The sequence below is a fragment of the Micropterus salmoides genome, unplaced genomic scaffold (assembly GCF_014851395.1).
Source record: "Micropterus salmoides isolate LMB-PRFRI ecotype aquatic unplaced genomic scaffold, ASM1485139v1 Ms_hic_scaffold_19, whole genome shotgun sequence".
NCBI lineage: Eukaryota > Metazoa > Chordata > Actinopteri > Centrarchiformes > Centrarchidae > Micropterus > Micropterus salmoides.
Window position 1 is genome coordinate 28,529,009 of NW_024041039.1, and position 16,597 is coordinate 28,545,605.

The 16,597-nt window shown below is 39.9% G+C and overlaps 1 protein-coding gene across 2 annotated transcripts in view; it reads left to right on the forward strand.

Annotated features, from left to right (window-relative positions):
• Positions 1 to 16,597, forward strand: part of gphna (gephyrin a) — a 46,698-nt gene that overhangs the window by 19,028 nt on the left and 11,073 nt on the right. Inside the window, exons 9-20 of one of the 2 annotated variants that reach the window (XM_038729873.1) lie at positions 1,048 to 1,185; positions 4,700 to 4,742; positions 5,064 to 5,201; positions 5,392 to 5,484; positions 5,763 to 5,818; positions 8,982 to 9,101; positions 9,737 to 9,795; positions 9,915 to 10,068; positions 10,190 to 10,311; positions 11,595 to 11,682; positions 11,907 to 11,980; positions 12,992 to 13,056. In XM_038729873.1, the coding sequence (XP_038585801.1) occupies positions 1,048 to 1,185; positions 4,700 to 4,742; positions 5,064 to 5,201; positions 5,392 to 5,484; positions 5,763 to 5,818; positions 8,982 to 9,101; positions 9,737 to 9,795; positions 9,915 to 10,068; positions 10,190 to 10,311; positions 11,595 to 11,682; positions 11,907 to 11,980; positions 12,992 to 13,056 (1,150 nt within the window). The remainder of the gene's footprint in view (positions 1 to 1,047; positions 1,186 to 4,699; positions 4,743 to 5,063; positions 5,202 to 5,391; positions 5,485 to 5,762; positions 5,819 to 8,981; positions 9,102 to 9,736; positions 9,796 to 9,914; positions 10,069 to 10,189; positions 10,312 to 11,594; positions 11,683 to 11,906; positions 11,981 to 12,991; positions 13,057 to 16,597) is intronic. The other variant, XM_038729874.1, reaches the window with a different exon arrangement.

The window sequence follows — 16,597 nt, forward strand, 5'->3', positions numbered from 1 at the left end:
TCTGTAATCTCTTAGTGCTCAACAGGTCTCCACTCCTATTCTATTGCCTGTAAATGGCATTTGAAATTGGCGTGACCATCCTTTTTTGCTGTGTTGTCAATGCAGAAAAACTTCCAACATGTCTTCTTTGAAATGTAGTTTGTAGGTGTGATGGCTATTTACAACAACCTGGGGGAAAAGGCCTTTTTGCATCTTTAGAATACTTGAATAAATATTGTGTACATTTTTTGTGGTCAACTTAGCAATACAGTGATGAGAACATAGACACTTAAACCATCCATATGTCTCCGGTACATCTTTGACTTTAAATATGCGATACACTTTAGTATACGTGATCAAACTGATTTCCAACTTCTCGAATCCAGAGATAATCCTTTGGTCAGGGATTTGGTCAGTAGATTTGAGTGAAACAAAGGCTTTGTTTACCCCATGTGGATGTGCCACTTATTGATGCGGGGGTGAGTTCCTATATCACATGAATTCCCCATTTCCTATTTGCTCATGCTATCTTATCATAAGGAAAGCCAACAGTGGAAAGACATTATGCACACCAATATCCCTCCACAACTACTGCAATATATCTTAATAGTTAATTGATAACAACTTAAACTCAAATAGTTACTTGTTACGCAGTTAAAACACATTTGATCTGTAAGTCATTAGTAAGTTTTAGGGTCTCTGAAAGGCCTGTGTACACATAATCTTATTGGTACACATGCCACGTAACAATATCAGTGTTGGATGAAGCATTGGGGCGAGTGATTGTCTGAGGAAACTGGTTTTAAAACTTGTTCTGGTGACTTGTGGAGAAAGTTCACTATGAGAGTTGAATGCCACAATTGCAACAATATAACATAGATGAAAAAATATAGCACTTCCCTATTTGTAAACTAATATGTTGAAGTTATAAGAGTTTGTTGCTTGGTGGAACTTCAATAGTTTGTGTTCCATAAATCCAAGTCATGCAGACAGCTTTAGTTGACAATTAAACAACTAGCAATAAGTGTGTGTGTGTGTGTGTGTGTGTGTGTGTGTGTGTGTGTATAGATCCCGGACTCTATCATTTCTCGAGGCGTTCAGGTGCTTCCTCGAGATTCAGCCTCTTTAAGCTCCACCCCTTCCGAGTCACCACGGGCAACACAGGCAACCTCCCGCCTTTCCACCGCCTCATGCCCGACTCCCAAGGTACACACAAACTTTCATACATGCGCACACACACAGAAATGAACAATAAGGTCCCATATTATGCAAAATGCACCTTTTCTTGTCTTTTCAACCTAAATATATGTCCCAGATGTGTCTAAAGACCCCCAAACTATGAGAAAAAAACCCATCTGTTCTCTTTTTCGCCTGCTCAGTCTTGCAGTAAATGTGTGTGGAAACACACCGTGTGAATTTGGTTACATTCTTGATGTCATGGAGGGATTTATGTAACATAGGACCTCCTCCAGCCCTTGCGTCTCTTCTGGCCGTCAGTCACTAGCCTTAGCATCTGCTAGCTAGCTATTGAAAAGGCAAATGAATGAACAGAAATCATACTAAACAAACTTGGTTGGTTACAGTCACGGCTAATATGATGGCTCAGTGTTTAGTTCTTGCTAACTTGTCAAAAACCAAAGCGAAAAGACTAGAAAAACTTTTTAAAACTTAGATTTGTAGACGAATTTCGGCTTGTTAGTCTGCCATCTTGTTCATTTTTTGTGAGCTGCCGCTGGCGCACAGATTTATGAGTAATAGGCAGCTTCAAGAAAACTGACTGATACAGTTTGAAGTCATCTTACGAGACAGGAAAAGAACATTTTCGAACAGCACTCTGTCTCGCTGCCCTGTTAGACACCTCCTGAGACAGCATTTGTACCTGTTTTGAACACTACCATTGTGTAAGCGCTGTGCCAGCTAGTTGCTGCCCCTTGGGAAGCTTCGGGGAAGTTGGCCAATCAGAAGAAAATGGGCTTTTAGGGAGGGGGACCTTAAAGAGAAAGGAGTTAAAACGGAGTGTTCAGACCAAGCAGGAGTGATAAAGCAGTGTGTGCTTTAGGGCAGGGCTACTCTGTGATTGAAAAGTCGCTACCATGGTTACCTGTCAATCAGGATAGCGGCTTGTATTCACTGCACTGTGTAAATTTAACCAGCACCATTGAAAAAGCTTATTAGGAGTCAGCTGTTCATTTTCCCGGTAAGTACGTTTAGTTTTAAGGCTGTTTTTCGCTAGCCAAAATTACAGTTCACATGAATTACGGATGCAACATGCTAATCAAGCTAGCTAGCGCCTCCCTCTTGTATAAATTTTGTCACGTCCAGCGTGATGGTGACAACAAACTGCCAAACGCGAGGCTTCAAAACGGCAGTCCACAAGCCAATAGGGGATGTCACGGTGACTACGTCCACTTATTATACAGTCTGTGGTTCAGACAGAGGGTGAATATAGGCGCTAAAGCAATGGACAGTATGAGAAAAATAATGTCTTTTTGAAACATTAAAGCATGTTAACATATTCTAAAAAAGTATAAACCTGAAAATGAGCATAATATGGGATCTTTAAAAATGACTATAAAAATCGATATAAAAACATGTGACACTGCATGAAATTTAAAGTATCTTATATATGTTTTATATTGGATATATATGCAAGAAAAATAAAGCATGCCAACATTACTACTAATAATGGAAAGCTTTTCCAGCAGTTCAAATTAAATCAATAAAGGACATTTCCTGCATGGTGGGAGTTTTTGCTTATTTCCTGGATTCCCTAACCTATTTTGCCGCTGTAGGTTATTTTCTATTACTTATCACTTATTATAACAAATTCCCAGTAAACAAGAGGTTGCCAATTTGATTTCCTAACATTCCGATTATTTTCGGATTTGTTTGGTCCCAATGTAACCACTGAGATCACTTACTAAATGTTCAAAGTGTTAGGTACGGGTATATTAAATGTGAATCCCAATCCTGTCTCAATTTGGCTCTTAAATTGAAATATAAATATGAGACTAAATCTAAAAGGATGTTAGCATCCTGATTCAACCTCGCAAAATGTGACTGTCGGTCTCTCGCTCACAGTGATGGATTCCCCTTAAATTAAAAGTCTCGGGACCTGTGTGCTGTTTGGAATTGAGTGGGAGTGAATGAGACTGTGAGAAATTTCAGTTGTGGTATATTCATGTAAAAATCATCCCAATTAATGACAAGGGATTAATATCAGGAGGGAAAAATTGCAAAAACTCAAATTATGCTAGATTTGTCTTAATGGTCATTGTAAAATGACTATAAATTCTCAAAACGTGATCTTAACTTGCCTAAACTGCAAAGAGAACCAGGCCTTTATTTTCCTGTGGTGTAAGTACTGTATATTTTTATATTTTAGTAACAAGCCTGCCTGTTTTCTGATCTGCAACTAATTGATTTGCTAAATTCAGTATAATGTCCATTTCCACAGCACTAATATCACTGATGCACCAACAATGAGTTATGTCTCACTCACCACTCTGTTGCTCTGAACTAGTCTTCTGTAATAGAAATAACATTATTCAGAATTTCACTTCTGTTTCGCACTTTTTGGATTGCTGTTAAGCTAGCATTAATGGCAACACTTCCTAATTGACTTTTAATTTGAAGGAAGAAAGGTGGATATTGTGTACACCTAACCCAGATAGTGCACAAGCGCAACACAAGCAGCACTCAAAGGAAAAGCTGTCTCATACTGAATTTTGCAAGATTCCTATAATTGTTGCAATGCAATATTTTGACAGACGAGGTCTTGCATTGCATTTGACGCAGACCTTGTTGGTCAAAACTATGCGTCATTAAAGTTTTGGGGGCTTGCAAAATTCAGTGTGTGGGCTACCACTCCTTTTCCTTTGTAGGCTTTCAATTAGAAACGTGAGCCGGAAGTTGGGTTTCATTGACAATAACATAACAGCTATCACAAAAGTAGAAGAAATTGGAATTAATTGGTGAATGCAAACAGTATTTGTGTTTAAAAAGAAAAACTCAGAGCATTAGAGTGGTGTGTATGACATGTTGTTGTATTGATGGCTTTAGTGCTGTGGCTATGAACTTAATGCTGAATTTACCATGTTGGTACAGGAATGTTTTATGATTGGGCTTTATGTTGACCGGCCTTTATTTTTCGTACCAGACATGGCTATTATTTGGATATTGGATTTGTTTAAGAATTAATTTTATTGCGCTGTTTTAAAAAATTTAAATCAGGATGAAGACACAGCTGTAGAAAAAGATGCTACACCTGGCAGAGCAGAGTGTTAAAAAATATGGAAATAATGAAGGAAAAGCATTGCTGAACAACTCAGTTGATATATGGAAAAAGTACAGTATCATCACAGGCTTTACAAACTGTTTTGATAAACCTGTGTTACGACAGGGCAACTTTCATAGACAACACACTGACTGATATGTGATTAAAATCAGACTTTGACTGATCAGACGAACACCATACTGATTCCAGCTTAGTTTCTAATAATCCTGTGTTGTTCTGTGCAATCAGGGAATTAGACACAGAGCAGCTGGTGTGCTGGTTTTTAACGTCATAGCTAGAATTCATGCTATTGATGTTTCCATGTCCTGTGTATTAGACATTATTTATAGATATCGAATGAGAGGTATTCATATTATTCCTTACATACTGCACATTTACATCAAACAGTGACCAAATGTAGAATTTCTGTCTGTCTCTCTGCAGGTTCAGTCACGATGTGGCAGTAACGAGAACATTCTGAGAGCCAGTAAGTTGTGTGTGTGTGTGTGTGTGTGTGTGTGTGTGTGTGTGTGTGTGTGTGTGTGTGTGTGTGTGTGTGTGTGTGTGTGTGTGTGTGTGTGTGTGTGTGTGTGTGTGTGTGTGTGTGTGTGTGTGTGTGTGTGTGTGTGTGTGTGTGTGTGTGTGTGTGTGTGTGTGTGTGTGTGTGTGTGTGTGTCTAACATGAAAGCCTTGCAACAGCAACTTGCACCACTGTGTAAAATAGTATAAATGTTATGGTGTTGTTTATATTAGCATATTCACCATTGACTCACACCCATTTTCTTTAATTGTGTGTGTGTGTGTTTAGGCCACAGTGCGGTGGACATCAGTAAAGTGGCACGTCGTCATCGCATGTCTCCGTTCCCATTGACATCAATGGATAAGGCTTTCATCACTGTTCTAGAGATGACACCTATTCTGGGAATTGAAGTCATCAACTACAGAGGTGAGTCTTCAGAAGTGTCTAGTGCTATTATTAGGAACATAAACATCCACGCTTCGTGGTTTAAGGCAGTTTAGCTCTGAAGTGACCAACTATACATGAGCATATTTATGTATCATTGTGTGTTATTGGTATCTTTCTGTTAAAAATGTGGTTTGCGCCAAATTGACCTGGCTTGAGCTAATTTCTTTAGACGGTATGGGTCGAGTGCTCGCTCAGGACATCTACGCCAAAGACAACCTTCCTCCGTTCCCCGCCTCTGTTAAGGATGGCTACGCTGTACGAGGTGAGACCATTACTGCATAACCTTACGTCGGGGATGCAAATGTAAAACGTGATTCATGAAAATGCCATTAAATTTGAATCAGCTTACCTCTGCATTCATCTATACATGTACGTTCATTTAGTTGTTGGCTTCAAATGAATTAAAGCAAATTCTTCACACAGTATTCTGTATTTAAACTCTCTAAACTCATCTTGGTTGCCACTTGAATCTTAAAAATGCATAGGCATGGTCTGATTTCCATAATTAACTTGATTAAGATCATTATCATTGACCTGTAGCTGCTGATGGCCCAGGAGATCGCTTCATCATGGGAGAATCACAGGCTGGACAACAGGTCAGCTCTAATACACTTAACACTACAGTGATGTTCGAGTGATAACCTAGTACTATTAGTTTTACCTTTTTAGCAGTACAGCTACTAGCACTGCTAATGCAACCTTTAGCACTTCTACTAATACAAATACTACTAGTTATTTTAGTTTTAACACTATGTCAGACACTGTGAGGAACACTGCTAAATAAATGTACTACCTTCACTAGTATTAGCTCTACTATTAACTGCTACTAGTAAAACAATGGGCCCTATGTTAATGGAGCAAGCATAATGACCAGCGTAAAGTGGATATACAGACTGTATATACACTCTCAGCCAGTCACATCACTGGTCTCAAAGCTGAACCAATCATAGTGAAACATGACAACAATAACTCAAGGAAATCAGGAAATCATATTGTCTGGTTGCTGCAGAGCAGCATAATGTGAACGCACAGCACCATTGATATGAACCCAGAGGCAGGTGTTGTGTTTTACAGTTGAGTTTCTGTCTGTTGAGATATTGAGATATTATGAGTCTGATAATGTTATTCGGCCTATGTTGCCAGTTATCTTTTTCACCACAGTGATTTGATAAATAAATCAACACCATACTGTATATACTACATGCATTGTAATGTAATTTAAGAATAACACGAGATGCCACTTTTTGTGTTAAATATTGAAAAGGAGGCAATAGGGGCGCGGTTAGCTTGGAGTGCATGCCCCATGTAGAAGGCTGAGTCCTTACCGCAGTGGCCCAGGTTCAAATCTGGCCTGTGGCCCTTTGCTGCATGTCTTCCCCTATCTTTCGCTCTCCCTCATTTCCCCACTCTATCCACTATCAAATACAGGCGTCTTCTTTTTTTCTGAAAAGAAAAGGAGCTGCACAGGTTTATCAGACTAATATCTGACCAGTGTGGTTTATGCAAAAGTGTGTGTAGTTAGTTTTTTACACCATGGTGTCATCTGCATATTATTTAGGGTAAACATCGTGGATAGATATACAGGTGCTGGTCATATAATTAGAATATCATCAAAGTTGATTTATTTCAGTAATTCCATTCAAAAAGTGAAACTTGGATATTATATTCATTCTTTACACACAGACTGATTTATTTCAAATATTTATTTCATTTAATTGTGATGATTAAAACTGACAACTAATGAAAATCCCAAATTCAGTATCTCTGAAAATTAGAATGTTACTTAATACCAATACAAAAAAAGTATTTTTAGAAATGTTGGCCAACTGAAAAGTATGAACATGAAAAGTATGAGCATGTACAGCACTCAATACTTAGTTGGGGCTCCTTTTGCCTGAATTACTTATGAGAGCCCAGGTTGGTCTGATAGTGGCCTTCAGCTCTTCTGCATTGTTGGGTCTGGCGTATCGCATCTTCCTCTTCACAATACCCCATAGATTTTCTATAGGGTTAAGGTCAGGCGAGTTTGCTGGCCAATTAAGGACAGGGATACCATGGTCCTTAAACCAGGTACTGGTAGCTTTGGCACTGTGTGCAGGTGCCAAGTCCTGTTGGAAAATGAAATCTGCATCTCCATAAAGTTGGTCAGCAGCAGGAAGCATGAAGTGCTCTAAAACTTCCTGGTAGACGGCTACGTTGACCTTGGACCTCAGAAAACACAGTGGACCAACACCAGCAGATGACATGGCACCCCAAACCATCACTGACTGTGGAAACTTTACACTGGACTTCAAGCAACGTGGATTCTGTGCCTCTCCTCTCTTCCTCCAGACTCTGGGACCTTGATTTCCAAAGGAAATGCAAAATTTACTTTCATCAGAGAACATAACTTTGGACCACTCAGCAGCAATCCAGTCCTTTTTGTCTTTAGCCCAGGTGAGACGCTTGAATGGGACAGGAAGGAATGCGACAGCTGAAACCCATGTCTTGCATACGTCTGTGCGTGGTGGTTCTTAGAAGCATTGACTCCAACTGCAGTCCACTCTTTGTGAATCTCCCCCACATTTTTGAATGGCTTTTGTTTCACAATCCTCTCCAGGGTGCGGTTATACCTATTGCTTGTACACTTTTTTCTACCCCATGTTTTCCTTCCCTTCACCTCTCTATTAATGTGCTTGGACACAGAGCTCTGTGAACAGCCAGCCTCTTTAGCAATGACCTTTTGTGTCTTGCCCTCCTTGTGCAAGGTGTCAATGGTCGTCTTTTGGACAGCTGTCAAGTCAGCAGTCTTCCCCATGATTGTGTAGCCTACAGAACTAGACTGAGAGACCATTTAAAGGCCTTTGCAGGTGTTTTGAGTTAATTAACTGATTAGTGTGGCACCAGGTGTCTTCAATGTTGAACCTTTTCACAATATTCTAATTTTCAGAGATACTGATTTTGGGGGTTTTCATTAGTTGTCAGTTATAATCATCAAAATTAAAAGGAAACACTTGAAATATATCAGTCTGTGTGTAAAGAATGAATATAATATCCAAGTTTCACTTTCTGAATGGAATTACTGAAATAAATCAACTTTTTGATGATATTCTAATTATATGACCAGCACCTGTATATCTATCCACGATGTTTACCCTAAATAATATGCAAATGACACCATCCTGTACTCACTTGCACTGTGTGCACTTCTCAGACTGGAGGCTGCGCATTTCTCACAGATATCTTCAGATGACGGCATGGACTGTGGAAGTGACATATATTGTACAGTATAGAGCAGCTGTGGATGAAGGTTCCTATAGATCAGTACAGCTGGTTTACTGGTAAATTTCAAGGTCAGGAAAATACCAAGCTGTCAGAGTGCTGTTTGCACTGGTCATAGTGCTGTCACAAAAGTGACGAGAGCTGTAGTTCATTTAACGGTTTTCACACAAAACAACATGTAACTTTACTTTTTTATGACATACTGCAACTTTCTTGAAGGACAAAATTATCTTTTAAATTGTCAAAGATCATATGTGTAATCAGGGCACAGTTCAAACAGGATCAACAGATAAGTTCTCTCTTGCCATTGACTACGGAACACATTTTTCCAAATTAAGGTCCCATGGGCCGGAAGCGGAAGCGAGTGACTTAGGTTCTCTATCGTTATACTTGTCTTTACTGTGACTTCTGAAGCAAATGTACATTTTCTGAAACGCACTGTCCTACAAGCAACATTCACTCTGAATAAGCTTTGTGTGTGTGCGTGTTTGCGTCCAGCCCACCCATACAGTGATGCCAGGTCAGGTGATGAGGGTGACGACCGGGGCTCCCATTCCTTGTGGAGCGGACGCTGTGGTCCAAGTAGAAGATACAGAGCTTCTGAGGGAGTCTGAGGATGTAAGTGCACGAGTAGGGATGTTACCTTGAACACCGTCTGGTTTACGTTTGTGCTTGCTAATGGCTGTGGAGCTGTGGAGTCTGGATCTGTGGTTGCGGGTCTCCTGCCTCCCCCGTGTTCCTGCTCGACACCCTGTGCTACAATTTTTATTACTAGCCCTATTGTTATAATTATTGTTATTATTATCATTACCTTTACTGTCTGTACCTCTGTGTGGATAATGTGTTGGCTGCTCCCCCCTACCACCCCATCCCCTTCACCCTCTTTATGGCTCGCTCTCACTTTCTCTCTCTCTCCTTCACCCCCAACCGGTCGAGGCAGATGGCCGCCCACCCTGAGCCATGGTTCTGCTCGAGGTTTCTGCCTCTTAAAAGGAAGTTTTTCCTTGCCTCTGTCGCCTAGTGCTTGCTCTTGGTGGGAATTGTTGGACTTCTGTAAATAACTTCACAGAGTACGGTCTAGACCTGCTCTTTTATGAAAAGCGCTATGAGATAACTATTGTTGTGATTTGGCGCTATATAAACAAAATTGAATTGAATTAATGGGTTCAGTAGGGAGTTTACTTCACTGTGTATGGACTAGGATGTGTTTTATAAGCAGGTGATGGAGATATTGACAGTCTGGCTTGTTTCAGGGCACAGAAGAGCTAGAGGTGAGGATTATGGTCCAGGCCCGGCCCGGACAGGACATCAGGTAAAAACAGTAAACCACAATGTGCTAAAAAAGAACTAAGAGGAAGCTCGGTGCTCCTAAAGCTGCATTAGAAACACACTAGCTAATTGCGATTCTAACACGTTTGTGTGTCTGCACAGGCCAATAGGTCATGACATCAGGCGAGGAGAGTGTGTGTTGGCTAAAGGAACACACATGGGCCCATCAGAGATTGGCTTGCTGGCCACAGTGGGAGTGACCGAGGTCAGCGTGCACAAGTTCCCTGTGGTGGCGGTCATGTCCACTGGAAATGAGGTGCGTACACATGAACAGATGAAAATACCCGGATCCTTTTCTTTTAATATTTGAATTTAGAGTTGTGGGTTTGCTACTGAATTAAGATGCTAGTTGAATTCCTCCGCGTGTGTATGTATAGCTGCTGAATCCAGAGGATGACCTCCACCCGGGGAAAATTAGAGACTCCAACCGCTCCACTCTGCTGTCCACCATCCAGGAGCATGGATATCCCACCATCAACCTGGGCATCGTTGGAGACAAGTAGGAGAATTTTAGCTTTATACAAAAGACTGCTCCGCCTTGCTGACGTTTTGTTTCTGACCTTTCCTTGTGACAACAAATGTCATAAATTCAGGAAATGAATATGAAGGTATACAATTTTAAAAACATCAATTGTAGCTTGCAGAAGTCTACACTGCCTGCAGAGTGTTTAGGCTATAATGTGTCAGTGGCAAAAACATTCTACACCCTACGATATTCATTCATCATCTTTTGGTTACAGTGATACATTTTGAATTTCTTCTCATTTCATTCCAGTTTGAGCAAAAGTCTTAGCAGTTTCTGTCAGTAGATTTAAAGGCAGCCTCAAGTCTAGCCTTTAAACAAATATATATATATATATATATACGCTGTAAATAAACTACTGGTGACAAATTCTTCACTCCTGGGCTAACTGCCTTTTAGCCGAACTGTGCTTTTGCCACATACTTCCAGTCACACCTTCAGTAAATGCCCTGTCCACTAACACATCTTGAGTTTGTAACACAAGCTTTCCAATGTGTAGTTTTCAAACCCAAGCCAACATATTGAGGTATCAAAGTGGTTTATTTAGCATCAATTATCAACACAAGGTTGTACAACGAAATGAAGGTCTGTAGTCCTTTCAAGCAAATAGAACTTAATAAATATTTATGTATATTAGAATATGGTGGCATAAAATAAAACAACATATACAGTTATTTATATACATGTATACACCCAGGGAATAATTCTGCAGTGCATTATTTTTGAATTTGCATCTGGGGGAATGTAAAGAAGAACAAGTGATGATAATATGGTTTTCATCTTCACAAAAAAAATCAGAAATTTGGGAAACACACCCAGTCCGCCTCCTCTCCTCTTGCCAGTCCTGTGCCCGCCGAGCGCTTGATCCGGGATGATGGAGCAGGTCTCTGTAATGATGTTGGCACAACAGTCTCTGATTTCATTTTGCTTGGCCAATCTGAGTCCCATTTTGTCCAGACCGGACATTAGCCAGGAGCAACTTTAAGTCCAAGCTGGGCCAGCAATGCTCTTAACACCCGCCACGGTGCCTGGTCCGCTTTGATAAGGCTGGGTGGATCATCTCAAGGTCCGCTGGCTTTTAATCCAAATCCAGGCTTCCTTTTCCAATTACTGTATTTCTGTCATAGGTAATGTGTTTCAGATGAAAAACAAAAATGCAGCGGAGTTTGAAGGAGCAGCACATCTGCATGCGCAGCCATTGCCATAGTCAACATTTCCTGATGACATCAATGTCTGACGTGTCCTGCTTGTGTTTGCAGCCCCGATGACCTGCTGTCAGCTCTCCATGAGGGAATCAGTCGTGCCGATGTCATCATCACCTCAGGGGGCGTGTCCATGGGAGAGAAGGTAACGTCACATCTATGACCCTTCTCCTCAAACTAATGAAAGAAGTCACTGACATGCTGAGTAGATATTCTTATCTTTAATAAGAAAAAAGCCACATTTTCATCAACCTTTTTTGCAAAATATTTCTTTGCTGACTGTTTATGCTCCAGATTTGTTTTTCTGCTCTAACAACATATGAAAGCGGTCCCGTCTCACAGTCTGTCTGTGTTTGTGTGTCTTATCAGGACTACCTAAAGCAGGTGCTGGATATTGACCTTCATGCTCAGATCCACTTTGGAAGAGTCTTTATGAAGCCAGGGTGAGATAGGGGAGGGGGTGGAGTCTGGCTGGGGTTATTTAATTAAAATGGTGGAAACATGATTTTATATCCAAGCCCATTTTCTTTTTGACTCCTGGTGAGAAATAAGATGAACTCCTTCTCTGTTCATATTGTTCATAGTGCTGCTTGTGCTACTGCCTTTATTACCTTTTCTGCTACTTCTGATAACTCTCACTATATGTATTTAGGGCTGGGCAATAAAACAACAATGAGAATTATCGCAATATAATTTTCCTCAATAACAATATATAGTCAATAAATATTTGGTTTAATTCATTAAATTTTCACTCAGGAGTAAATATCAGCCTTTAAACTTGGGAAAAAAATATGATTTGATATCCTGATATTTTATTATTATTTTATTGAATGATATGAAATGTTTTCATCATGATAACATTTTTGGCCATATCGCTCAGCCCTATATGTATTGCAGTCATTACTAAAGTATAAATACTACTACTGTGACTGCTACTTCTACTACTGCCAATACTATTTTTAATGCTACTACTACTACACTTTACTATTGCTTCTTCTACACCTGCACCTGCTATTAGTACTTCCACTACTAGTACTGCTCTTGCTACTACTACTTCTATTTCCATTATTACTACTGCTTGTACTGCTTTAACTACTGCTAATACTAGTATTGTTTGGCTATCCTTTCTACTTCATCTAGTAGTATTAGGGCTGCTACTACTGCTTCAATTGTTGCTGTAGTACTGCTTGTACTAACATCACTACAACTGTCACTATTACTGTAACTACTATTGCTGTTGTTGCTGCTGTTATTATTTTCACTTCTACAATTTACTGCTATTACTACTGTTACTGCTGCTGCTACTACAACTGATGTTGATTATATTATTACATCTTATTGTAGTACTACTGCTGCTACTATGACTGTAGTGCTGTTACTGATGCTGCCACTGCCTCTGATACTATTATGACATCTTGAGGAAAAATAATGACCTCGGTGTGTCTGTTCCTCAGTCTTCCTACTACCTTTGCCACAGCTGACATTGATGGAGCACGGAAACTCATCTTTGCTCTGCCAGGTAATTTATTTATGTCTGCAGTAGCTGGGTGTGTGTTGTCTAGGTGTCAGTGTGTATCTCCTTGTCGTCCAATCCCCTGGACCATCTTTGACACCTCACTGCTTTGCACTAATGGTCTATTTAGTGTTTCTTTGGCTCAATGCCCACTAAGATGATTCATCTGAAGCCATATCCCATTTGCTGTATGTAACCTTCACCTGGACACCAGAACAGCAGGCACACCTGAAAAGGAGTTAAGGACACATGGTAGCACATTACAAGATGCAGTTTTTTATATATTGTCATTCAGAACAATATGTATGTGTTGGTTCAAGCGTTGTTCCTTTGGTAATACATAAATCAAGTGCTCATTCATACCCAATAGAAGCTAGGGATAGTTTAATTTAGAAAAACATAACAAGAGAGCAGAAAAGAAAGAGTGGGTGAACAGAGTGACACGATCGCAAGGCATCTTGGAAATATCGACACGGACTGGACTATTTGATCCATGGTTCCACTGCTGTGGATAAACATACTCACAGCAGGGTGGAAACTGGACCTCCAGAGTGTGTATTGTGACAGTCTTACTTGCTTGAGCAACATTGGCCATTCCTTTCAGCCCCCCTTCCTGCCCTGAACCCACATGTAGCACCAGCCCCTGTCTTGTGTTTCTGTGCTCTAGCTGTCATCGTCTTTGGTGTGTATGGTTTGTTTATGGTTCTGTTCTGTTAGATGGATATACTGCTGATACTGGACTAATAGTTATTAAAAGCAGATATTGGTCAGTCAGTAGCTTTCACATCTACGGAAGCCCTAAGCGGGCATCCATTCAAATATTTTTCTTACTCCGTAAGACCGGGATAATTATCTCGAGATTAGGAGTTAACGAATGTTGTTTTCACATGATAACAATATCATTTTCTCATGATCTCGAGATAAAAAAACAGTAGTTTAAGTTGGCAGGAGTGTTTTTTAATGATGATTTCAAAGTGGAGATAGGTGTTGCTGGTTAGCTCAGTTGGTAGAGCACAGGACAGGACAGTCAAAGGATTGTGTGTCCTTGCTTAGGACCATTTAAAAAAAAAAAAATCTCTTTTATAATCTTCTTCAACAAAGTTGTTATGAAGAGACTGTTTTACATACACACAATAAAACACGTGCTGGACTGTGTGCATCCCGGCGATAAGTCCACATACATCAACCTATGGACTTTTCCATCCACCTTATAACCTCTGAAATAGCCGTCAGGAACTGTGTGATTGGATTCCCCTGAATCTCTTCATAACAACTTTGTTGAAGAAAATGATAAAAAATGTACAAAAGGAGGGGGGAAAAAAACACTGACAGCAGGAGTTGAACTCATAATCCTTGGTATCCGAGTCCTGTGCACTTCGAACTGATCTAACCAGTGATATAGTTTACCTGTTTGAAATTGTTTGAAAGAAACGCACCCTAACCCCTGTCTTCAGCTATGCTTTTTTAATCTCAAGATCACGAGAAAACTATCCCGTTATCACGAGAAAACAACATTCATTATCTCGAAATAACGGGAAAACTATCCCGTCATCACGGGAAACTGGGAAAATAAATATTGAAATAATGGCCGCTTAGGACTTCCATACACATCCAAAAAGAAGGTTCATCTTATTTTATTCAAGCAGTCTCTGGCCTGGCCTGTGTGTAAAACCTGCCTCACTCTGCCTTTAAAGACAGTTCTTCCCATTTTTGCCCTGGGCCCTGCATCTCTTGATCAGTTTCTGGTATGCAAATAAATTTGAGCGTAACACTGTCTGTTAGTTTATTTGTGATGGCATACGTCTTTTTCAACGTATTATGATTTAAGGGGAACATATACAAGTCTACATAGCGCTGCATTATGTGGTGACATTTCACATCCATACATACACAACGCATAGCCTAGCCTGGGTGCACCTGTTCATGGATCAAATGTGATTAAATTGCTTCTTTTCTGGAACGTTGTTGCGCGTCAACGCTGGGAGATATCACAGTGGTGTGACTAGAGCCCGACCGATATGGGTTTTTAGGGGCCGATGCCGATATTAAAAAGTGAAAAAGAGCCTATTTATGAGCTGATATTTTGATTTTAATAATGATTTGGATAGTAGACCGCTTTACTGTATAAACTACACTTAGAACAGGCTGATATTGAAAGCTGGCTTTGTGGCTAATTTAGCAACAGGCAGCGTTAGCTGCTGTAACGTTACGTGATTTTAGAGAACATTTAGAAGTGATGAACTAGAGAAAAATGTGGACCTTTCACTAGAACAGCCACACTGTTTGAAATAAATGTACACTTACGTCTGTCCAGCAGCGTAGCTTTCAACACCCAGCTACCGTAACATTAACCTGCTGTGAGCTGCTACCCAGCAAGCAATTTCACGGTTAAAAGACGTCTAATAGACGTCTAAACAGAGCCCAGACGTCTAGGCTAAAACAGGGTCTCTCGGGTAAATGGGATCCATAACTGCTGCATATGTAAGAATATAAATATAAGTAAACATTTGACAATTTGACATGACTACTATCATCCCATGATTTTAAATGAAAACATACAGTATATTTCTAATTATCATTCTCATGAAGGTTAAAAAAAAATCATTTATAACGTTTTTTTCTTTTTAAAAGTATTTATTACTGACCCATTTATCTCTATGGAAAATATAAAGATACTTGAACAGGACACATGTTTTAGCCATATTGCATTAGAACAACCAAATAGAGAAAGTTTCTTTTATTCTTTTGAGAGAGCTATTTGCTGTCAAAGTAAGTGTTCTGTTCTGAATATTTATTGTTGACTAATATTTAGTGTCAAAAGTCAAAAACTCATGTTTTCATATCATATTGATCTAGTGAGTAAAATATGTGTGGCTGTCATTACAAATTATAATAGGTAAGGTTGTACATGTTTTATTTTCACCCCTTCTGAATTCAGATAATATAGAGTTTGTATGGGCACGAGGAAACCCGTGGGTATCGGTATCATGGAGTCACGTTAAGTTACACTTGCATGCAGCATGTTAAGCTAACCACAACATGCCTTACTCTACACTGTTACCCGCTGAAATGTCCCGGTTCCTACACGTTAACATATAATTTAAATAAATAATGAAGACACAGATACTTATAAGACCAAAGTAAAAGTATTTTCGCTTCCAGTGTTTGCAGTAAACTCTCGCCCGTTGCTCGCTGAAAGGCCGAAATCGTAACGTATCCCTCGTTTAAAAATGGCGGATGTCTTTATCGCGAGATCTGGCCGTCCCTGATGTCTAACTTTCAAGTCTTGCCAGCAGTCAGGTGTCAGTAGGGCTACAGCTGCCATCTAGCGGTTGAAAATAGTAATTGCATTTTGTTTTAATTGAAAATGAAAGTTAAAGTAGTGAACGTTACAGCGAAAATAAAGATAATTTAAATGTTTCAAACGTTTACTTGCATTTGATGAAATTATATAACGCACCTCAACAGCTGCATGGGTGAAAACTACATGTAACCTATTTGGTCTGAAACAGGGCTACAACAATGATATTAGACCACTGATCGCCTC